The sequence below is a fragment of the Ochotona curzoniae genome, unplaced genomic scaffold, assembly GCF_017591425.1.
Source record: "Ochotona curzoniae isolate NIBS_2020 unplaced genomic scaffold, NIBS_Ocur_1.0 contig_2927, whole genome shotgun sequence".
Classification (NCBI taxonomy): domain Eukaryota; kingdom Metazoa; phylum Chordata; class Mammalia; order Lagomorpha; family Ochotonidae; genus Ochotona; species Ochotona curzoniae.
This window is the reverse complement of record NW_024465654.1, coordinates 3,798,536-3,823,512: the sequence shown is the minus strand read 5'-3', so window position 1 is coordinate 3,823,512 and position 24,977 is coordinate 3,798,536. Positions and strand designations below refer to the sequence as shown.

Sequence of the window (24,977 nt, the reverse complement as noted above, 5' to 3'; positions counted from 1 at the left end):
GTCAGTATTGCAGGTGTCAGTTAAACTTGCAGTGCCACAATACAGGCCCTGATAACCTTAATCTTGAGGAATAAAGAGGAATCTGCTGGGCGGCAACTGCACGGAAGCACAGGCTGCGCTGAGGCTGCCGGGAGGGCACCACCGCCCACCGGCAAGCCCGCCTGTGGTTCTCGGGAGTGGCCGGCAGCCTCCAGCCCCTGTGGCTCTGCTAGCCCCCAGAACAACAGCCACTTGGACAAGGCCTGCACGTTCTGCCCACCCCCCGCCACCTCCCCAGCCTCATCCCTAGCCCTGCAGCCTTCAAAGTGTGTTTCCAAACCACGGTCCCTCTAGCAATCACCCAACCAAGAAGGCAGGCAAGAAAAATGTTTCCTTTTCATGAAGTTCCACAGGAACCCAACAATTATTTTTTCCATTTTCAAAATAACCACAGAGCTTCCAGAAAAGGCTCCTCTGAGACCTTAGGGAAATAAAACCAAGGCTGGCCGGGTCACACAAAGGGGAAAGAACAGCCAGTGACTTGCCACGGAGCAGGGGGAGAAAGCGGGAAGGCACTGGTTTCTCCATTTTTGGATCAGCTGCCTGATCCAAATCGCTCCTAACTTCTGTCTTCCGTCCGCCAGCCTTGCCTGCCTAGGTCACAGTGCACTGGGGAAGGGTAAATGCCTAGGACTCTGGTGTTGGCCCAGCTACTCTTCAAGGCCAAGTTCAGAATGTGGAAAGAAAACTCACCTATATAAAAGCAACACCATCCCATTTTTCTAAATTATCCTCTCTACTTATTTCTTCCACACCCAGATAATTTAATGCACTCTCCAAAGACCATTATAATGCAGAAAATCCCCAAGGATGATACATAGATTAGCAGGTTTAGATTTCAGCGGCCTTTAGATAACATTAAGGGACTCTGTGTTAAGAAGTAAGGTTAAAGATACAGGGGCAATCAAGGAAGCAGAAGCAAGCAGCCCTGCGCCATCACCTGGGTGGGAACTGATGAATGGGTACCACATCAACGATACCTTCACATGCTTCAAGATTTTGGAGTCTCACCCTGGCGATTTGTACTGTCAACTTAATCAGTAAAAGGAACCAGTTTTCAGTACTTTGCTAAGGATTATAAAATACATTACACAATTGAAGACGCTTTACTCTGTGACCTAATCACAGGTGGAATTTAAGACAAAAGTATCGGTCAATAGCTCCGTGTGCACGGAATACTGCTGCTCCTCATCCTCTACCCAGGACAGGCAAACACATCTAACATCTAAGCAAGTCACAAACGGCCGGTTTGGAAACAGCAGGCGGTAGTTGCTCAAGGCAAACAAGAAAAAAAGATTTTCAAATTTCACATTAAATGTCAAAAGAACATTTGAAACCTCTTCTTACTAAATTAATGAACTCGTTAGCTCTATTTTACTTGAAAGGTTGAGAGAGAGATGGAGAGAGCTGTCCACGTGCCCCAGCAAGCCAGGGCCAGAGAAGGCAGACGGCTAGCTCTCCACCTGCACTGCTCACACTGGTGCCAGGGAAGCTGCTTCCCAGGAGACACACGTGCAGGAAGCTCTACGGAAAGCAAAGAATTGTGGACTCAAACCACATAGTGATGTAGGCAGGAAATTAACCATTGTGCCAGATGCCTGCTCTGTAAACCCATCGCTAGATTGCTGCGTTCCTGTTACAAGGTCTCCAAATAGGATCCTGTCGGTATAGGAGCGCATATGCACATATAGGAGACAGTGCTTGGAGGCCAGCTGAGCCCTGCTCACTGGCAGGAGCCCCGTGCACACTGTTTTAGACTCCACACAGCCTCACTAAACGGCATCTTCTCGAGGCACTCAGGGGAGAGCAGGTGAGCTAACAATGCGATTGACAGAGGCCCTTTACTGCTGTGGGCGGAGTGGGGGAGGGAGGCTCTCCGCAACAGTAAGCTCCAAGGCTGGGGGCACAGCCTGCTCCGTGTGGAGATGGGGTGTGTTCCCCCACACGTGTACACACACCTGTGACCTGTGTGTGACTCAGCCCCAGGTACTGCTGTGAGACCCAGAAACAACTGACACCAAGACAAGGTACAGACACAGCCCCGTCTGAGCCATCAACAGGATCCAATCCACCTCTTCATTTCTGTAACATCGTGGTGGCCTAGTGTGCAGTACTGTAGTTCAAGAAGGTGGCCTGCATTGGTGCACTGACACCCATGGCTACAGGAGTGTCCTAAATCACAAGCTCTCATCATGCTGAGGGGACAAAGCACCCTGCAGGCTGCACCTGCTAAACCCTGACACACAAGTGGGATGCTGCAAAAATGTTATACAAGGTGCAAGGGCCAAAGCTGAACAGTCAGCCAGCACACCTTTTAGTCCCATCCAGCCACCATACAAAGGATCTCCTTGAAATGTCAGCAACTTTCCATCTAGTAACTTCCATAAGACTTGCCTCTTGGAAAGTGACATTTTCCCCCAAATTTGCTGAGAAAACAGTCTAAAACCTATTAAGAGTATTACAAAGACTTTAAACATAGTTTTAAAAAATATTTTTACAGGTGATTTTATTTATTTTTGAGAAGTATTTCTTTTTCTTGGAAAGGCAGATATACAGAGAGAAGGAGATACAGAGAGAAAGATCTTTGTCTGCTGATTCACTCCCCAGATAGTCGTCACGGCTAGAGCTGAGCCGACCTGAAGCCAGGAGCCAGAAGTTTCTTCCATGTCTCCCATATGGGCACAGGGTCCCAAGGCATTAGGACGTCCTCGATTGCTTTCCCAGTCCACAGGTAGGGAGCTGGATGAGAAGTGGAGCCACTGGGATTAGAATCAGCACCAATATGGGATCCCAGCGCATGCAAGGCAAGGACTTTAGCCACTAGGCTACCCCACTATGCCCTAAAACATAGTTTAAAATATCTGTATTCGAGGGGCCAGTATAATGGCTTAACTAGCTAATCCTCCACTTGCAAGTGCCTACATCCCAAATGGGCACTACTCTTATCCCGGACGCTCCATTTCCCATCCAGCTCCTTGCCAATGTGCCTGGGAAAGTAGAAGATGGACCAAAGCCTTGGGACCCTGTGCCCACATGGGAGACTGGGAAGAAGCTCCAGATTCCGGTCTTCAGATCAGCTTTGGTTCTGGCCACTGAGGCCAGTTGGGGAGTGAATCAGAGGATGGAAGGTCCCTTTTCTTCTTTCTGTAAATATGCCTTTCCAATAAAAATAAATAAATCTCTTAAAAAGCCTCATCTTCTAAGAAAAAGATCTGTATTTGAATATACATGTTGAAATTAGATTTTAAAATTCCCTATCATAAAATAAAGCCCACTGTAGGACCCAGCCCTTCCATTCCTGGAAATCTACTGAAAGGAAACAAAGTCAGCATACAAAGAGTTATCTGTAACTGCGTTTACAGCAGCCCACCTCCCAACAGGGCAATCCACCAAGACGTCCCCCACCTGATGCCCGGACAGAGACGGGCACACTCTGCGTATTGCTCAGCTGCAAGAGAACAAAGGCAGTTTTCCTTCTTACTGTTTGCTGAATCCTTTATTTAGCGGAACGTTAAACTTATGATTGTAAAGCAAAACAAAGTATGTCATTGTACAAAATCAAATAAGGAAGGAGAGAGGAGGGAGGGTGGGGACAGAGGGAAATATTATGCTGTTGAAACTATATTATAGGAAAGACAGCAGATTTGTCCCCTTTATATAAAAATTTTTTAAATTCTCTAAAAATAAAAGACTTGCATCAGCTTTAGTAGAGGAAAAAAGTCTACACAGTAGTACTGGAATCCTTTCAAAATTCCTGTCTGCAGTACTTTGCTTCAAACTCCCAACTACAGCTACTTATTAACTCAATCAAACGTCACCTTTATTCCAAAGACAAACACTGTGTTGAGTTTTTCAAACTGTTTTGCCAGGTAAGAATCTGCTAGGTACCTGACACGGAAAGGTTGGCATACAGGGAGCTTGCGTCTTTTGGGAAAACAAAACAAAAAACCTAAGATTTATGACTTAAGTCTGACAGCTCACATAAGTGCCATTACATAACCTATGATGTCAACCGTCAGTTCTGACCAAGGACTGCCAGAATCCCACCACCTAGGGGAACGGAATCTCGGCCAGTGAACCAGCTGTGCCTAAAGCGCCAAGTACGAAACAGAGCTGAGAGGCAGTGCTGGCCTTTTCTGCTCTTCTCTCAGAATTCCTCCCAGGAACCAAGACAGAGCGGATGGGGTGATGGTGTGGCACTGTGCACTAAGCTGCCGCCTGCAAGGCTAGCAACCCCACATGATTGCACTGGCTTCAGTCCAGGCTGCTCCACCTGCAATTCCTGCTGGTGTGCCTGAGAAAGCAAAGAGGGCATGGACACTCACCCAGATGGGGCTCCAGGCTCCTGGCATGGGCCACGGCCAGCCCTGGGATCTGCAGGCTTTTGGGAATAAGTCCATGAATAAAGTGCTCTCCCTGCCTTTCAAATGAAAAAGAAAAAGAAAAAAAAAAAAAAAGGTGTTCATTGCGATGTGGGTTCCACCAGGTAGTGAGGTGTCTGCTGGGGTGACGGCTTATGTAGTGGCTTCCTGCCACCAACCCAGGAAACCTGGACTCTGCCGCTGAGCACCACCAACCCAGGCATTAGCAGAGTGAACCACTAGATTCCAGAGTTCTCCTCTCTCTTCTCTAATCTCCTCATCTCTCAAAAAAATTTATTTCTCTGTAAATACAGCTTGAAACAATACGTATTTTCAGGAACATTTTGACAATTCTCCTTGCGAGATGTGTTTAGCACTCAGAAAGGGGAAAAAGAAGTTCACGGATACTGGAAATGCTAATGTGCCTGCTCTAGAACTTTTTTGGTGAAAATGCTCATGTTTCCTGCATGAAATGGCACATTTTTGGCACTGTGCAGGCACTGCATAGTTCACTAATCACCAGTCGGGAGAGATCAACTTCTAGAAGGAGAACTTACATATCCCCCCAAACAGTTCTTTATGGAGAGCCTGCCCATTTCACCCAGTAACCTGTCCATCTTCAAGTCACCTCCGAAATGCCACAAGCCCCAAAGCCAACAGCGGCAGGCCACAGTGCCGACGGCTGGAGCAGATGACAACCAGCATGAGTGGCGTGTGCTGTCAGTGCCGACGGCGGGAGCAGACAACAGCCGGCATGAGGGGCGTGTCCTGTCAGCACACACAAGCTCCAGCAGCAATCTCCAGCTGAACACCTGTCATCAGAACCCTGCATCCCGCCTTTCCTGTGTCACCTTCACCACTCAGGGGAAGGTGAAGGTCATGGTGCTCAGAACAGGGAGAAGGTAGGATCCCCCTGACAGCTGTAGCTGCACGCGCTCCTCCTAGGCCGGGTCAGCCCCACACGTGCAGAAGGCACATGGGAGCTGCTGACTTGAATGTGTCCATGAAGCAGCTTAGCGCTGGAGCTTGGAGCTGGCTGGGTCCCCATCAAAACCACCAGGGCCTCCCTGCACTGTCAGAGACCTGCTATCAACGAGCCAGCAGCATTCCCACTGCTACACCGCAGTTGTCTTGACCGCATTATATTGCCATCTTAAAGCACTGGGCTGTGCACTTATTTTACTTGAATAATGAATTTGTTTGGTATTTTCATGAACCAGTGGCATTTTATTAGAAAAATAAATTTCAATGTTCTCATTTGCATACAAACTACCTGATAACCTCTCTGGGGTTTACAATGACAGACTTTCATTCCATCAACATACACTTCATCCTAGGGGTGGGCAGTGGTCAGGCCATAGCTTGGCATGGCCACAAGGAGAAGGCTGGGTTGGAGTCCCAGCTCCGCCCCCACCCTGCTTCCTGCCAATGGGCACCCTGGGAAGCAGCAGCAGTGCTGACTCCGGAGGTGGGGTCCCTGCCACTACAGGGGAACCCTGGCCTGAATTCCAGGCTCCTGGACAAACAGGCCTGTGGGGAGTAAGCCAGATCAGATCTCTACCCACCTCTCTCTCTCCACGGTTTTCAAACAAATACAGCTCTTCAAAATGAAAAATCAAACGCTTTTGTTCTGTTTGAAACGTGACAGTGTGTGCATGGCGTGGGGCTGGGACTGGGGAGGGGCGAACTTGGGGCCTGGGGATTTAAACCAGAGGGAATGAGGGAAACCTTCAAGCAATATGGCTGCCCTCTCTCATGAACCCCGACACCCACTCAACAGCCGCCATCCCTGGCCTGTGACGAGGACCTGCCACGCACACTCCAGTCCCTGCCCAGAACGCCAGTAGGAAAAGAAATTCAGTTAGCTCCACACGTGTGACAGGTGACTTCTCGGAAGTATGTCTCACAATCTCTTACTGCTGTTTCTCTCATTTGTTTCAATAAACAGGAAAACAGTTCCTGAGCAGACCACCCCAAAACTGAAGTAGGAAATTCCTTCTTGAGTTCTAAGCTACTTACATCACACATACCTGTTAGCCTGTACTGAGCACTACCCAAGACACATTTATTTTCCCTGCTGAAGAATTACATCACTCTTCTGAGCATTTTATAATAGCTTAACTTCTTATGAGCATAAAGTTCCTGCTGCTCACTGTGTCTGTTCATTTTTAAATGAACACGGAAAACAAACATCAAAGTGATCCCAACATTTTAAAGAACTCCTTTCAGCCCTTCAATAATTCTGCTGTGTTTACGGGTTACAAAGAATGTGAGCAAGGCAGCACACAGCGAGGCTTCAGAAAGTTCCGTGAGGCGTCGCACCGTTTCAGCCTTGTCTCCCATAAACACCCGGCGAGCTCCTACACTCAGCATTTCACCATGAGCATTGTCCTGCATGACGGGAAGACATGTTTGCCAACATACACTCACACAAAAGCATGGCAACTCCAAGAGCTATTTCCTTCCGGCTGACCAGGCTAAGCATGGCTCCATTCCACCCCACTCCATCGGAACACTTGATCTGACGTGACAAGCCAGAACTCAGAGAAGGATGGAAACCTTCTGAAAGCTGCACGTGTGCCATGGCCAAGGCCACCAGGACCAAGGCTGATCCCTGACCAAAGCGCAGACCCCCGCTGTCTCGCTCTGAGACACTGCTACACATTTCATTCCGCGGGGCCTGGCACCAGGGCGTGGTGTAACCTGACATTACAGTACTCCCACTCTGTCACCCACAGCAGGTCGTGGAAAAGGTTGGCGTGAAGGGCAAGGACAGAGCGGCAGCACAGTGAGGACGTGATGACATGCTCAGAGATACTGGGCGGAGGTGCTGATGCCAGCCCCTGGGGAGGCCTAGGGGATTCGATGCTCCCCAGGAAGCGCTTGGTTTCCATCCCTGTACATTCTTCTGCTCTCAAGGCACAGGGAGATCTCACCCCTTGCAACGTGCTAAGTCATACTCCACAGGGCCAGTGTGTGGCATAGCACGTAAAGCTGCCTCCTGCAATTCTGGCACCCCGCTGTGTCCCAGATGCTCCACTTCTGATCCAGCTCCCTGCTCATGGCTTAGGAAAGCAGCAGAGGATGGTCAGGAATTTGGGCTCCTGCCACATCATGGGGGACCAGGACCAATCTCTGAATGCTGACTTTGGTACGGTTCAGGACTGCCCATTGTGGACATCTGGGGAGTGAACCAGTGGATGCAAGATTGATCTCTTTTCTCTGTCTTTCCTCTCCCTCACTCTCTCTGCAACTCTGATTTCAAATAAGTAAATCTTTTAAAGAATATTCAACTAAATCATTCTCTAGAAGGTTTAATTTGCTCTGTCACCTGAAGTAGGCAAATGCTCACAATGTAAGCATTCACAAAGTTCCAGTTGTAAAGTAAAAATACTTGGTGTATTTCTATTTAAAAACCACCTCCCGTGCTAGTCACTGTGCGTCTTTCTGAACCTTGTTTGTTCTTTGCCGATTACTCAGCACCTGAGGGCTTTTTGAAGACACTTATTAAAGTCATTTCTGCACCCTGGAGTCTGCTGCTACAATAGTTAAACTTTCTTACTCTTTGCTTAGATTGACTGTTGAAGCAGGGGTGAGGTGCCTGGGAGGTCGCAGACAATGGCTCAGGCTCTTGCGTTCTGTCCCTCCTGTGGGAGACCCGAACGGAGGCCCTGGCTTCTGGCTTCACCCTGGCACAACTGCCACCCTTAGAGCCACTTGGGGAGCGAGTTAGCAGATGGGCACTGTCTCTTTTCCTTCACTTTTCCCCTCCCCCCTGCTATCCCCAACTCCCTTACCCCCATAACTACCTTTCAAATAAAATCTCGCAAAGTTAAAGCAGCACAAATCGCTTTCTAAAGAACATGGAACATGAAAGCTCAGCAGAGAGAATGGAAGTCAGATCATTGCAGATTTTTTTATCCTAGTCTTTCACTTAACAGTGAACCTGCAAATAACATCTCCTAGCAACAATTTTATCTGTTGAATGAGGAAAAATCTCAAGTGTTTATGAGAGATTAGATAAGGAATATGCTTTGCAGTGTCTTATTTACAAAAAAAAAACTATCAAGTTATGCATGTTGCAATTACAACAGCTGCACTTAAAATTTGCTGAACGTGCACTCCGTCAAAGCCAACAGCTGTGTGCACACATGTTGCACGTGCCAGGGCCCAAGCCCTGCAGAGCAAAGCAGACACTTGGACACTACCTACCCCAACCCCCCAGGGCGCCTGGACTACCCCACTCTCCAGGTGCGAGCTGCTGTCACCCGAGCTGAAGTTACACCCGTGCTGTGTGCAGTGTGGTCCCTCAAGGCAAGTCGGCCACCAGTTGACCTCACACACAACCGAGGCGGCAATGCCCTATGCAACATTGCAGACACTCTGTGAGACTTGGGCTCAGAGCCCAGGCACTCAAGGTCAGGCCTTTCCTGACTCGACCTAAACTCCACCTTCAGAAGCTTGGTGCCGGCGACGTGGCTGGCTGAAACGCGCTGAGCCCGTGATGACGGAGACAGGGTCTGCCTGCCACCAAGGAGGCGCAAGGGCAGGAAGGTGGGCTCCAACCGCCCAGCTCCTGTTCCCTCCGATGTTGCTCGCCCCTGAACTGAAGACTACTCCCAGGCTCTTTCTGGGGCATACCCGACACGTGTGTGAGGTGAAATCTCCATTCTTGGGCCTGCCCCAGCTCAAATCAGCCCTTGGTTACAGCATATCCAGGTCCACCATGCCTCCTTGCTGTTACCAAGCAGAACCACACTCCCCAGCCCAGCTGATCGCACACGGGACCCCCTTCTCTCCACTCTGTCATCGCTCACACCGGCTAGCTGAGCCCAGGTAAGCAGGCTTGCTGTCAGTTCTTCACCCAGAGTTCAGCAAGGGCTCAGGGAACCTGGGAAGGTGATTCCTGGGTAGCCATTTGTCTCAGCAATCAGGCCAGCACATCCCACAAGGGCTCCTGCATAAATATCCTGGCTGGCTTCGGCCACTGGGGAACCCGAAGGCAGTGGGGACGGCTCACCCAGCTTGGTTCCTCCGGCCCACCCGGGAGGACTGGACTGATGTTCCAGCTCCCGGCTTCGGTCCCAGTTCTGATCATCTGGGGAACTAAACAGCAGATGGGACATCCCTTGCTCTGCTGCTCAAACCGATATACTTAAGAAAGCATCTGCTAGGACTAGCATGGTGGCATATCCGGTTAAACCCCTACTAGAACAAGTTTCCCACATGAGCACCAGTTCAATTCCCAGCTGCTCCACTTCCCATTCAGCTCCCTCTTGTGTGCCTAGGAAACCAATAGAAGGTGGCCCACGCGCTTGGGCCCCTGCACCCACGCTGGAGACCTGGAACAATCTCCTGGCCCAGCCCTGGATGCTGCAGCCACGCAGGAAGTAAACCAGTGGACGGAAGATTTCTGTCTCCCCTCCTCTCTCTGTAACTCTATCTTTCAAATAAATGTTTTACAAAGAATTTGCTGAATAAATGAAGGTGGGGAGTTAAGCTGTCAGCAACAAGAGCAGCCAACATTGATCTCTGAGACCCCTTGGGGAGGGCTGTGACCTCCCTAGGCTTTGGGGTTACCTATAACCTTTTGGGACTTGAACTTCTGTAACATTCCTCTAGCTAGAACAAATGGGGAAACTGAGGCATAGCGGGGTTAAAGGTCTGGCCCCGACACCCAGGGGGGCCAAGTGCCCAGACATGCCCCAACCTAGGGCTGCTGAGGTCTCGTACTTGTCCTGCCAAGTCCTCCCAGGTTCGCCCCTCAAGCCCTGCCTGTGAGAAGCGCTTCATTTTCCTGTCAAGCCCCCAAAGACGGGAGGTGCTGGAAGCAGTGCCCATGGCATGATCATATGACCCCTGAGAAGGGCTTTCCTCCATTTCCACCTGTGCGAAGCAGGAGTAGTACCCAGACGCCTGGCCAGCTCCCCATCATTAGTGCCTGAGCAGCCCACAGGCATCTCCCCACCAGCCAGGCTCAGGCCCGTTGCCCTCAAACGCAACCTGAGCACACCCACAATGCAGCATCTTCACACAGCTGGCACGACGGGAAGCGATACCACCCACTCACTTCCTTCTTACTTCATCCAAGTGCTTCTTTTCCCTTCGGCATGTGTGACGGTGTGGAGCTAATGTTCAGTCAATCCCAAAAGGGTTAACGCGGTGACAGCTATGCACCTGGAGGGAAACCCACTGCACAGACTGGGCAGGGAGTCCCAGCTGCAGGGAGCAGAGGAGAGTGGAAGGAAGCTGGGCAGCAGTCTAGCTGCTGGCCGAGAGGGGTGCATGTGCCAGGTGACCAGTGTGAGCCCCGTAGGGAAGACACAGTCCTGTGGGCTCCACCCTCCCCTCTCAGCACTGCCCCCGTGGACAGAGCTGCCAGGCACGGGCGTACAGGCACCCTGCTGGCTCCGCTGCTACCTTAGCAGCAAAGTCAGGCTCAGGGACGCTGAACCTCATTCTTGTCACTTTGGAATTTCGATTCTTTCAGGCCTGTGCAAACTCTAAGCATGTGGTGGGTCTGCAGAGACACCCGTGCTGCCCTGTCCACGAGGGCACCATTCACGGGGCCGGCTGATGTTGGCCGCTGGCTCTGCATCTACCTGCGAGGCGCGACACGAGCTCCGTCTGCAGCTCCCAGGCTCCCCGACCTGGGCTTGGCAAGCGGCTGGCTCTAGATGGCCTCAGCTTCTTTGCCTCAAGGAAAGATGCCATCAGCCTGCGGGAGCATGCTCAGATGGGGAGCCTTACACCAGGCAAAATACACAACATAGGCAAAAAGCACAACATCCCAGAGGAGCTAAAAATAGCAACAATCCCGCCTGCCTGAGGGAACACCCCCTGTCGCAGGGTTTTCCTAATCTCAGCTCAGGATGAGGAAATGAGTTAAACAAAGCAAAAAAATGGGATTTAAGCAGACAAGAAGGAAGTAAAAGGAAGGAAGGGACAATTACTGGCAGGAGAAGTCGGTTATTCAAAAATCACTGTTACAAAAGAACCACATACCCCAGGGTGAGTGTTGCCAGTAAAACAGGGAACTTTTCTAAGAATAAGGTCTTGCTCGACACTCATGGGCAACTCCGGCAAGCTCTTCATGGGGTTCGAACCCTGGCCACAGAGTGAGACAGCTCAGAGTGCCATCCACGGGCTATTCAAATCCCCTTTCTTGCCAACTGATGGCAAGTTTGCCTTTTATTCCCCAGACACCCAGGAGTAGCAAGAACAGCCAGGCCAGCGCAGAACAGCTGCTGGGACCCACAGCACGCTCCCGAGACAGGCTCCTGCAGGGCGAGCAACCCAGCGGCATGCACAGGGCTTGCACCAGCTCACACCTGCTTTCCGGCTTCCCAAGCTGCACTGCTCCATCAACGGCAGCAGGGCAAACTCCGCTTCCTGCCATTCCACAGCCTTGCAGCAGCAAACTGCAGCAAAGGGCAGAAGAGACCTATTTTCAGTACCCCGCCCCCCACCATTTTAAGCAATTTGTTCATTTGTTTGAAAGTCACAGGGAACACTTCTATAGCTACTACACTTCACTCCCCACCCATCCACAATAGCCAGAGCTCCCACGAGAGCTGAGATCCAAGTACCACCTCCGAGGGTGCACATCATTAGCAGGAAACTGGATCGGAAGTAGAACCGGAACTCCAATGGGCATTCCAATAGGGGATGCCATACTACCATACCAACCACCTACCTCTGGTCTTCAAAGTCATGAGAACTGCCAACAGACATAATGCCAAGGCCATGTGAACAGAGCCGTGGTGGTATTAACAGCTGCTGCAGGCTCTGCAAATTCTGCCATTCCAGTGAATCAGCACAAGACCAAGCCGACTACCAAGGCCCAGACAGGAGAGCTTCAAATTCGGTGTTAGAAATCCGTGCTCAAAAGCAAAGAAAGAGTGTCTCAATTTAGGACTCAGGTAAACACTGTGTGCAGGAATTCAGGAAATTGATCACTGTGGGTTAGCTCTCTGGCCTCCTGCCCAGAATGTGACTTAGGTCAGGAAGCACTCCAAAGCTAGAGTAGGCTGATGTGCCATCTACTCAGCCCATTAAGGGCTCAATCAGAATGTCAACCACCGTTTCACATTTGTCATCTATGTACTACTTTAAGAAATGCCTTGCAACAAGGCTAGATACAAATTACATGAACACAAACTCACCGTTCAGTAAAATCTCAAGATTTCCCATGATTGACAGGAGTTGTAAAGCTGAGGCGAGCTTGGTGCAGTTGAAGATGTTGCTTGGGACGCCCATATTCCACAGTGCAGGGCCTGGGTCAAGTCCCAGCTCCCACTCCAATTCCCATTTCCCACTGACTTGCCCTGGGAGGCTGCGGGTGATGCCCCAGCTGTCTGAGGATCTGCCACTCACATGGGAGACTTCGCTGGCTCCTGGCTTCAGCCTGGCCCAGCCCTGGTTGTAACGAAAACTTGGGGGAAGAGTTTCTCTCTCGTTCTCTCTCTCTTTCACATAAAAACACAATCTACAGCAAGAGTTGGAGAAGTTGGATGCAGCCCACAGTCGCGGCATTCCTGCCAGCACCCACTCCCTGATGTGGGGCCAGTGAGAACTGTTGAACTAGCCCCTGCAAGCCAGATGCTGCAAGCTCATTCCCATAGGGAGCCGTGCACTCAGAAGGTAGGGCCGGCTTCACAGCTCTGGAATCGGGGCCCTGGCTGGTTGCACAGCACTCCTGGAGGCTGCTCCCGGCACCTCCCTTCAGCACTTCAGGAAAGGGCAACCTTTCCTTGCAAGTGACTGACAGACACAGCTTCCTGACCTAGTCCTGAAGACCTGGTGGTTGTATTCTGTATTACCCATTTCTCAGCCGAGGAGTGTGTGGATAAACACACTTTAGTAAAAACGAGTGACCGAGTGCCTGCCAATGCCTGCAAAAGGCTGGGGTACATTTGAACATCAAACACACTCACAAGACACAACCTTCCAACTTCCACTCTGTAATAAAAATAGCAAGCATTTCAGCAGCAGCAGAGACCCAGGAGTGTTCACAACTGGCCGGCCAGCCCAGCTCCCTGGCTGCCTCACCACTTCCTAGGCATCAGATGCCACGCAGATCTCACCCAGTCTCTCAGAGGCTTCTGCAGGTTGCTAAGCTACACAGTAATTAAAGCTCCAGGAATGCCCTCCATGTGCACGATGCTTTTAAGTCATCTCTGCCCAAACCTCCTATTGCTTACAAATGACTGATGACTGCAGACAAAAATTTTAACCTGGTAATGTAAGATCAGTGTGGCAGTCTCTACAGAAGATACTAAGAACATTTTTGGCAGTAAGATGTGCATTATTACTGAATAAAAAGTGTTTTGAGAGCTGACAGTGCCTAATCTGACAGTGCCTATTAGTGACTGCAAAAGGCAGTAGGCATCTTAAGTAAAGACAATTTATCCGAGAAGCCATGACTCAGTCAGGCCCAAAATCCTGAACGGGAGCATGAAGTCTTCTACCAAGGTGAGGTGATCTAATTTCACCCTGTCGTTAACAAGAGAAAATCAAACCAATGACCTTAGCTGGCTCTCAGGGTAGCCACCGACCCCCTGACACAGACCAGGACAGCGGCAGAAGGCACGGGCAGAGGCAAGAGAACAGCCCAAGCCAAGTCTCTCCTCACTGCCCTCCCCGGCTCACATAAAAATGGAGGACCTGGTTAGTCCCTGGGCGCTGGGTGCTGTGGTTGAAATGCCAGAAAAACTTGCAGCACCCAAGTCCCAGTGCGCGGACAGCGCTCCTTCTGTCTCTCCGTTCTATTTCAGGGCAGAGTTTTGGGGAGGGGACACAATGCCGCTTTACAAAAGACAGAGCAGTCCCTTGTTTGAGTTACCAACCTCTTAGCCACCCAGAAAAATGTCAATCATCCATTTGTTAGGACGAAAATCTCCCCCGGCTGCTCACAATACGCAACACACATTTTAAGGAGCTGCCAAAATAGAAGAAACACAAAGGCAGCCCTTGCAACGGAAGCTGACCTTCCGAGCTGCGTCCCCTCCCTGCGTCCCCGAGCCTGCAGCCTGCCCTTGGAGACCACCGTCACATTGTCTCCACATGTTCAGGCCCTTTAAACTTGGGCCGAAGCCTTGCAGAAAGATCACCTTGCTGGGCTCGGTCATGTGGGCCCAAATAATCATTAACAAAACCGTAACCTACAGACGTCCCTGACCCAGGACGCGCCGCAAAGAATGAGCTCGGACACGGAGCAGGTCATGGTTCTGGGCAGTTGTCAGAAACAATATCGGTGCAATTTGGTCAGAAATCTTTAAAAGCCACTGTCTTTTTTTTTGGGGGGGGGGGGTTTGGGGGAGTACCCCTAATGGGAGGAGGTCCCAATCTAATCTCACACACGCAGGAGCATTTTTAAAGGGTAAGGAAGAATCCTTGCATTTTCCCACGGCAGCAGGTAACGGCATGAGCTTTACCCGGCTGCCTGAAATCCAGCCCAGGCAAGCGTGTAATGCTGCCGGGTTCTGCCTGCAGAGCCTCCAGCAGCCATTCCCTGTACCACATGGAGCTCATGCTCCATGCCAAGCGTAGTAAGGAGCTGGGGCGTTAGCCGGGGCACCTACCTTTCAAAGCAGAAGGTACTCCTTGCAACCAGCAGTCAGGAGCGGCGGAGGCAAAACCCCCTCACTTGTTCTTCCAGTGAGTCCCTCGAAGCCCCCCGCTAGCCCAGTCCATCGCACATCGGCTCCCACCACCGCCCAGGCCCCAGCCCAGCCAGGCTAATCACATCCCGGAGGCAGGGAGTGAACAGATGGCGGACTCCATGGCAACCGGCCCTCCTAAGGCGATTGGTAGGAGTGTGTGACTACTGCTTATTGGGTAACAATCGCTCTCTTTGTACTCCAGCCTGGCAAATCCTGGAGGAAGGAACATATATAGACACTCACATGTGCAGGGCTTGTTTGGCAGGTGTTTGGCTACTTAAAACAAGGCACGGCAGGCCAGCTAAAAGCTTTCCACAGATTTACCCGTGGTGGCATCGAGTCCTAACACGTCAGACAGTGCAGGCGGCCGAGTCAGGGACAAAGGTCACAAGAGGCTCAACTGGACAAACAGGAAGGGGAAAAAGAAATTGGAAAGTTAACTTGGAAAGTCAAGATAAGATATTCTAGAAATCTCAGCCACACCAGTGATTTGCAGTCCACTGAAAACTGATTTTGTTTGCAAAGATTCCTAAACAAGTATTTACATGCCTTTTTTTTCTTTTTTACACAAACCTGAGTTTGAAAATAAAGTACTCAAAAAGCAATGATTTTATAAATTAACCACTGTGGGGGCAGCGCATACCAACGCATTTCTAGTGTCTGCGGAATGAGGGAGGGCGGGTTGCTGCGCATTAAATGCTTGTCGAGCGTCTCAGCTCCGCTCAGTTTTGAGCTCGGCAAATCCGCTGGGCGAGGTGCTAGAGGCTAGGAGTTAAGTGCTGACTCAGCAGGAGAACAGGTCCTGCTCGCCACCCTCACCCTCCTGGGGGCTCAGCAGGGAAGAAGAGAATTCATCTTGGGAAGGCAAGCACGATGGAATATTGAAGGCGCTCCACAAAAACCACCTTGCAGAGGTAATACACAATTCTAAAGCACACAAGCCTACAAGGAAAACGACAGCTCAGTGTGGGACAAGACTCCAGGTGCTGTCTGCCGACTCTGCGCCCACCCCCATCTCCAACCCAGGTTACTCGCAGCAGGAACCAGAGGGGATGCAAATACTGAAAGAGAAACTACGAAACTGTGCCTCGCAGAAGATTTGAATCAAATCAAAGGCACAATCCCAGAATCAAATGGGATATTATTTATGGTACAACAAGTTTAGAGAAGTAAGCAAATATCCGACTTCTCTACAAAAGAACTATCAAAATATCAGTAAGAATGGGTGTAGTAACAATGGAATGGAAAACACCACCAAGAAATATCACCAAGAAACCTGTGAGCTACTCTGGGCAGAATGGCTTTCAAGGACGGAAACCAGGAAAAGTATGTGAAGACATGCCAATTTGTGAAGTACAAGACCATTTGTCTCAGAGACACCAAGCCTGCCTGAGACCCCAGTCTTGTCACTGCAGAAAGGGCATGCATGAACACACGGGCAGGCTGTTTATTTCAGAGCAAATACTGCAAGATCCACAGAGTTGTTTTCATAGCACACGTTTCTCATGAACTTGGGGAAGGCTCTTCATGCGGACGCATCTGTGGGACGGAAGGACATGCTGCACAGCATTCTACACTGTGAGAATTCACAGGAAACCACAAGATGGGTTATCTGGTGCATGGCCATGCCAGTAACTATGTATGCCACCTGACCAAGCACTCGACAGTTGCTAAGTTATGGTCACAGGGGCTGGGTTGTGGCACAAGCCAGTTAAGCTGCCAGTTGGAAAGTCCACTGTGCAGAGTGTGGGTGTGAGTCCCATGTGCTCTACTGGCTGGCCAGCTCCCTGCTAACGCCTGGGAAGACAGTGGGTGATGGCCCAAGTACCTGGATTCCTACTGCCCATGTTAGAGACTGGCTCAAGTTCCTGGCATCCTGGGCCAATCCTGGCTGCCGCAGGCACTTGGGAAGTAAAGTAAGATTGCTCTGCATCACTCTTTCAAAAAAAAAAAATAATGTGCAGACAAGGTGAAGTTGATAAACATACTGCTTATGAGTGCCTAGTACATGGCTGACACCAGAATAAACCCTTCCAATTGTCTTACTTAAACAATGCAGGGAGTATAAGGTTGTGGCTGTTACCTGCAAACTTTGGGTATGGAAACTAGGATGCACACTCTTTTTCATTTTACTTGAAAGTTGGGTGGAATGAGAAAGATGATTCATTCTCATCCATTGGTTCACTCCCCAAATGCCAACAACAGCCAGGGCTGGACTGCACTGAAGCCAGAAGCCTGGAACTCAGCTGGGCCTGCCACATGAGTGGCCAAGATCCTGTATCTCGAGCTCACATTTGCTCCCTTCCAGGACGCACGTTAGCAGGAAGCTGGATCAGAAGCAGAGGAGCCAGCTACAACTCGGGCATTCTGGCAACGGATGCAGATCAGCCAGCCATCTCTTTGCAAAAGGTCTCGGGCTTGGCAGAGAACCCATTCTAACAACAAAGATCGGGTTTCATTCGCTTTACTAGACCAATTTCCAAACGTGGGAGGAAGAAGCAAAAGAAGTGATTACTCACTAGGAAAATACAGATGGGTGATGAAATCCAGAAAAGGGGATGGCTGTTTAACCTGGAGACGAAGTACTTGGGATGAACACCCAGCTCCCTGCTAAGGCAGTTCAAGCCCTACCCCACCAGGACTGAGCTCCTGGTGCCCGGCGGTGGCCCTGCACCCAACCTCGGCCTGCGTGCCTGCAGAGCAGCAAGTGGATGGGAAGGCACTCTTGCATGTTCTCGCTGCTTCTCACACAAATACTGCTTTCAAAAAAGGAAAGAACAACAAAAGCCCAGGCTTGCCTGCCCTTCAGAATTTTAGGAGCAGCTACAAGCAGGAAATGCTGGTGATGTTTTCCTGTTTCCCACAATCCTTTATGTTCCAGATTATGATTTTCTAATAACATTTACTCCTCCTACACATAGTGTTCAATGTTCACTCCACTGTGTTCTTGGAGCTATTAACTAGCAAGGGGGAAAAAAGCCTAAAGAATGTGGCACAGTTTTTACAAAACTGATTCCGTGGGAATGATTGAGAGCAGGGAAAAAAAAACCCAGCAGACTAAAGCAAGGGGAGCAGTGAGCTATGTCCCCAAGCACCAGGCCCATGAGTCTACACATGGTCACCACAGCAGGGCCGCAAGCTACACAGCCCTGAGCCCATTAAAGGTGACCCCCAGTGCACCTGGGAGGGCATCTGATAAAGAACCAACACCACCCACAAAGGTTTTCCAGATAAAGGGCACTGGACGTGGAACTTTATCTTCCTCAAACACCTGGGCGCAGCCCGGCGATGGCACCCACTGTGGCTGTAGCCACTGCCACCATGCCAGCTGCCCTGCCCAGCTCTCCTGCCCTGACTCCCTCTGGCTCTTCTCCTTAATTCCAGATCCAATCCAGGAGGACAGCTGGAGCCAGAGGTTCACAAACTTCCAATCACAAACTTCCTCAGCATCTCCAACTTTCCAAGCATCCCCAGCAAGTGTCCAGATCTCTATTCACTGAGTTGCCAGGCTCAAACACCTAAGATCTGTTTCCAATGGGCAATTTAATACTCCTTGGAAACCAGACACAAAGCAACGGTGAAAAAATGACCAGTTCTAATTCCACTCTCCCATACCCTCTGTTGATCGGGATGGGGTGCCACCAGGGCCCTGTCTGCTGCCATGGACTCAGGCCACACATTAAGCTGCCCATGTTCGAGGCACTCCATCAGCTTTTACTGCAATACCCTGAACTGGCCAAACAATGGCACCATCTAAAGGGTGTAGTCCATTCTAACAGAGCAACTGGAAGGGCTGTGGAGGTGGCTATGCTCCAAGCCCACAACACTTGCTGTTGCGTTCCACTTGGAATCGTCATGTGTCCTGCAGGAGGCACCCTGCCCCTGGCAAGCGTGATATGTCGGCCCCAGGGACACCCTCTGGTGTCATCGGATGGATAAGCATTGAGAGAGATGGGACCCGAACCTGCAAAGAGCCCCATGAGAGACACCCACCGCATATCGCCACCGGCCCTGCCTGGCCTCTTCTCACCAGTTGCTCCATGCTAAGACTCTCCGGGGATGGCGGATGCTAACTGCTTTCTGGGGCTAGGAAACAGATTCCTGCTTCCTGTCCACAGCACACATTTGCTCTGGAGGGTTAAGACTCCTGCATCCCACATCAGGTACCTGCGTGTGACTCACACATAAGCTCCTCACTCTGGCTGCCTGTCGATTTCCAACCCTGGTGGCAGAGGTGGTGGCTCAGGTGACCAGGCTCCTGCCACCCAGCTGGGATACCAGGATGGAGGCCCTGGCTTCTATAGATGTTTGGGGGAGTAAACCCAAGTTTGGGAACTCTGTCTCCCAAATAGTTGTTGTAATAACCTATACTAACATGAAATCAAAACAGCCTAAAGGCATCCGACTGCAGGCAAGCACTGTGGCCTGCAGCATCCAAGTCTCAGCTGCTCCCTGAACCAGCTCCCTGCTCATGATCCTGAGAGCAGTGGAAGGTGGCCCAGGGTCGCATCCCTGCTGCCCCCTCGGGAGACCTGGAGGGAGTTCTGAGCTCCTGGTTTGGGTTTGGCAGAGCCCTGGTGATCACTCAGCCATAACTGCTGGCTAGGGAACCAGTGGACAGAAGGTCCATCTCCCTCCATCTTCATTTTGCTTTTTTGAAGAAACACACACAAATGGCACCAAGTAAACAGTAAGTCAGAATCAGTACCCAGATTAAACAACCGGAGTCACACACTGAGATCACAAACCATCCTGTCTACACAGAGGTCACAATTCTCCAGCTCAGAGTTCCCAACAACTTCGCCTATTGTTCTATAAACCTTTGTTTTAAAACTTGCACTATTTTTTTTTCTCTTGGGGTTCATCTGTAGATGTGAATTAGAATAAAAGTGTACCTGCACAGTATGGAGTTCTTTATAAGAAAAAAACCACACCTACAGTGCAGTTGGCGGAACTCCACGTCCGGCTGCCGTGGGTGACAGGCAGGGTCTAGCCTGATGAATGGAAGCATTACAGAAACACCCCCATCATCGTTCTAACAGATGCACCTGTTGTCCCAAAGCCTGCCTGGATACCACCCAGGGCAAAGCAAACAGCCGGCAAGAAAAAGGAAACGGGCAGCCACCTAGGAACAAGCTCAACTACTGCAGGTATCAGGTGGTTCTCGGTGACTTTCAGAGGGCCAAATAAACATTTTACCTGTCACCCGAGAGCAGAACACCCAGCTCCCACAATAAACCCTGCTTTGACTTCTTAAAATGTTTGCAAAATGCCAATATCTGGGATTTCATAGGAACCAGATCCTGCATTTTCAAGTTACAATTAACAAGGAGAAATTTTACTATCTCTAAGCATAGCCCATATCCAGGAACACTGCATTCATTACTATGCAAAAACCAGGCAACAGGCTTACTAAACTAGTCATGAGACTGAGGGACAGAAAATAAAAACATACATTCCTCTGAGATGCTGACATCAAATAAACACAACTCCCTCAACTCCCATCCAAAGTCACTGCACGGTTGCAGATGCACAATTTGCTTCCATCATCACACGCCCTGGTTATTTCTGTGGGATCTCAATCCGTGCCCAAGTGGCAGGTTTTACACGCAGGAAGCCTCAGGAGCGTGGGAGCCGCACAAAGTGCTCTGAAAGCAGCCGTATTCACTCCACAGCATTCATTCAGCGAGGCCCGGGTGCACAGCTGTGACGCCAGACATAAAGAACAGAAAGCCGTCTCTCCACCCTGGGGTGCAGTCGCTGGGAGAAGCACAGGCCATTTCCAACCCTGGCAAACCCAGGAGAATGGCCCCCGGCTCGTGTACTGGTGCTTCACTACACGCAGGGATCCAGGGAGGCTGGGGCCTTGTCCTCCTCCAGCCTTCCTCAACGGCCCAGCTCTCTGTGAAGTCCCACTGTGTGTCAATGAGGAAAACAGACTGTGCCAGACATGAATGACAAGAGATCCTTCCATTTCAATCCATGTTCACAACATGCTTATAAAAACGATTGCTTCAACAGACGGCCTTAAAAAGCTAAGGTCTGGGGCTGCCATGGACTGCCATGGGCTGCTGTGATGGTACCCCATGTGGGTACTGGCTTGAGTCCCCGGCTGCTCTACTTCTGATCCAGCTCCCAGCCCGTGGTCTGGGAAGGCAGCAAAAGATGGCCCAAGTTCTTGGGGCTCTGGACTCACATGGGAGACCTAGAGGAAGTTCCTGGGTGGACTCCAGACTGGCCCAGCTCTGGCCATTGTAGCCATTTGTAGAGTGAACCAAAGGATAGAAGATCTCTGTCTCTCCCTCACTCTCTAACTCTGACCTTCAAGTAAAACAGGTAAACATTAAAAAAAACACACCCCTTGGGTCACAGCTTGTGATGCCGTGTCCCATCATGTCCCATGTCCAAGTACCAGTTCCAACACAGCTGCCTGTTCGCGCACCCGGGAAAGCAGTGGATCCTTGCTACCCATGCGGGAGATCTGGAGGGAGCTCCTGGCTGCTGCTGGCTTTTGGAAGTAACCAGCAAAGCAAAGTCAACAACTCTCCCTCATTGCCACTCTGCCTTTCAAATAAGCAAATTAATGAATTCTTAAAAGAGCATTTAAAAACAAACAATAACAAAAGGGGTATGAGTACAGTGGGATTTTACTCCAAGGCACGTTTTACAAGATAACGCTCAAAAATGGTGCTTTTTTTCACATGTGGGTTATAAACCAAAATCTTAAAGCTTTTAAATAACTAACATTAGTGGACATGCAAGAGTGTCAAATAACAATAAAAAATGAACACCTGGGCCCAGTGCGATAGCATGGCGGTTAAAGTCCTTGCCTTGAACGTGCCAGGATCCCATATGGGTGCCAGTTCTAATCCCGGTGACCCTGTTTCCCATCCAGCTCCCTGCCTGTGGCCTGGAAAAGCAGTTGAGGACAGCCCAAAGCCTTAGGACCCTGTGCCCGCATGGGAGACCCAGAAGAGCTCCTGGCTCCTGGCTCCTAGCTTCAGATTGGCTCAGCTCCAGCCATTGCAACCACTTGGGGAGTGAATCATTGGATGGAGGATCTTCCTCTCTGTCTCTCCTGTGTGTCTGCCTTTCCAAGAAAAAAAAAAAATGAACACCTGCTCAGAAATTTGGGTAACCTGAAATCATTCAACCTTAAGCGATGGGCACACGCGAAGAGCATGGAACACACTTCCGGACAACAGAGCTCGGTCGGACAGAACAGAAGCTACACGGAGGCCACGCAGGGCAAACGGCGGCGGCAGCTCACACCCGGGCATGGTCTCTTTCTTTCTTAACCACCAAAGGCACCTGTCTAAAAATGTTTAATCCAGCAAGCACATTCAGCCCAAACGCTTCTGCAGGTAGAGGATCCTGGGAGGGACCTGGTCAAGCCGACTGCGTGTCGGGGCCAGGGATCATACTCACCGACGTGTCACTTCGGCAGTTTCTAAACTTGGGCATTCCCGAGGTACCTTGCTGCTGTTTTAAGAGGAAAGATGATTTCGAACTAACTGATCATCCAAAGAACACCGGATGCACAGATCACTTCCGTGGAAGCAAACGCACAGAGCATGTATGCTACAAGCGGAGGGGTCACCGCCACTACAAACAGGAAGAAACCAACTGTGGCAGAAACGACTTGGGTAAGACCCAGCAGGAACTGCCTGCGAAGGCGCGCTGACTTCACTCCACAACAGCTGGTGCCAACGAGCACCCACCGAACAGCAAAGGAGTAGACACCAGCCACTTCATCCCCTGGCATCCTCTCTACACTCAACAGATCCAAATGCATTCCTCCGAGCTACAGCAGAAAGAGCTAGGGCAGAAAAGTCATACTCACAGCTTCCCATAGGCGGCTCCTGCAGCACAGAGCCAGGCTGCGCCTTCACCCCTTTCTGCTGAGCTGATCTCCCACTTCCAGAGTGGGGAATGGGCCCAGGGCTGGGCAGGCGTGTCTACAGGCATCCTGCACCCAGAGTCCAGCTGCCTGCCCAACTGGTGCCCAACATGGCCAAGCACAAACTAGTGGGAAGTACAGAACTGTTTCCCAACTCCCGTTTCAGTGATGAGGCCTCCAAGGGCTACGCAAGCGACGCCTTTCAACACGCCACGAAGAGATTTCAACACAGAATGCGGGGGCTCAAGAGTGCCGTGGGTGGAACGGTACAGACACAGCAGCAACACGATCGTGTGGCACTTACAACGCTCAGAGTGTAGCAAACCAGCCCTGAGAAACAGGTCTCGAAGGATCTTAGCACCTCCTGTCATCTGGAAAGCTCCAGAAAGCAGTGACAGTAAAACCACCCATCAGGTCTCCATCTGTCAAGAAGGAACAGACCATCCACGTCCTTGCCAGGAACAGGCAGCAGGTGCCACAGCAGCCTGGCTTGTGTTCATCAAAACACAGCAGGACTTCAAAGGAAGAAATGCAGCAGCAGGCAAACGGCCGGCCCTTGCTGGTCACGCAGCATTCTGTGAACAGCTCGCATGACAAATCCTCCCAAGTGCTCAGTGCTGATCACCACGAAGACTCGGCATTCACAAACATCAGGCTCAAATTCCCCTTCGCATATGACGCCTTGACACTTAGTTCAACACTCAGATATCACTTCTTCAAATTTTGTTTGGGGAAGAATAATAAACTCAAAACTAAAACTATTTTCCGTCTCCTGAGGAAATGGCGTGAAGTACAGCAAAATAAACTTGTAATGTGGGGCCAGGAGTGATGGCTCAGTGCCTAAACCCTCACCTTACAAGCGCCAAAATCACATATGGGTGTCAGTTCACGTCCTGACTGCTCCGCTTCCCATCCAGCTTCCTGCTTGTGGCTGAGAAAGTAGTAGAGGATGGCCCAAAGCCTCGGGACCCTTGCATGGGAGATCCAGAAGAAGCTCCAGGCTTCAGACTGACTCAGCTCCAGCTACTGGGGCCACCTGGGGAGTGACCCAGTGGATGGCGATCATCCCTGCTCTCTGTAGATACACCTGTACAATTTAAAAAAACTCTAATGTGGCGCACGAACCAAGCAGTGGGAGGGGAGGAGGAACTGCGTGGGCAGACACTAACAGCAGTCTCGAAATCTGGACCCCTTCCCATTACCCGGGTAAGAAGGTGGAGGTCAAGAGAGTTAAGGTAGGTTTGTCTCCACACTCTCGGGGTGACCCTCCCCAACTACCTGAATCATCAACACTGCCTCGCAGGGTCTGCATTAGTGCGGAGCTGGAGCCAGGAGCAGAGCAGGTTATCAAACCCAGGGGCTCCAATACAGGATGTGATAAACTGAACAGATCCAATGGCTGCACCCACTAACAAGAACACATGAGAAAAAAAAGAAAGCCTGATTGGTTGGTTTGAAAGTTAGAGCGACAGAGAGCTTCCACCTGCTGGTTCACATCCCAAAGCCCACATCCACCAGGAATAGGCCAGGCCAAACCCGGAAGCAGGAACCCAACCTGATTCTCCCATCTGGCTGGCATCTGTGCCTCCCAGGAACATCAGCAGGGAGCTGGATTGGAAGCAGGAGAGGGAGGTCTCGAACCAGGGACTCCAGCAGGGTTAGTAGTTGTTCCAAGGGAGAGCCACAACACACTGCTCCTCTAAACCACCAGCCAGTGGGACACTTTCGGGGGTCGTGACTTTGAGCACCAGTTCCCTGTCTGAAACAAGTGCTTGATGGAGGGAACATTATGAAGCTGATCTCTGAAGTGCAAGGCTCAGTAGTGAGATGCCAAGTTCACAGGCTGACAGCTGATGCTGTCCACATGCACCAATCGGGGCCCTCGCCTGGCTTAGCTGAGCGCCGGGGGCAACCGTGCCCAGTCAGGGAGGAGTCTGTGCAGGAAACGCTGGGAGCTGAGTGCCCAGCAGTGAGCTCGGAGGCGGGCGTCAGCGTATTTGGTTCCCTCTCTGA

The 24,977-nt window shown here is 50.7% G+C and overlaps 1 protein-coding gene across 2 annotated transcripts in view; it reads right to left on the bottom strand.

Moving 5' to 3' along the window:
* Positions 1–23,290, bottom strand: part of FGD4 (FYVE, RhoGEF and PH domain containing 4) — a 96,161-nt gene extending 72,871 nt beyond the window's left edge. The window contains exon 1 of one of the 2 annotated variants that reach the window (XM_040978857.1): positions 23,269–23,290. Coding sequence is in view for 1 of the 2 variants with exons in the window: in XM_040978858.1 (XP_040834792.1) it covers positions 22,908–22,917 (10 nt within the window). In the remaining variant the exon portion in view is untranslated. Of the gene's footprint in view, positions 1–22,907; positions 23,108–23,268 lie in introns of those variants that run through there. The other variant, XM_040978858.1, reaches the window with a different exon arrangement.
* Positions 23,291–24,977: the final 1,687 nt, after the last annotated feature.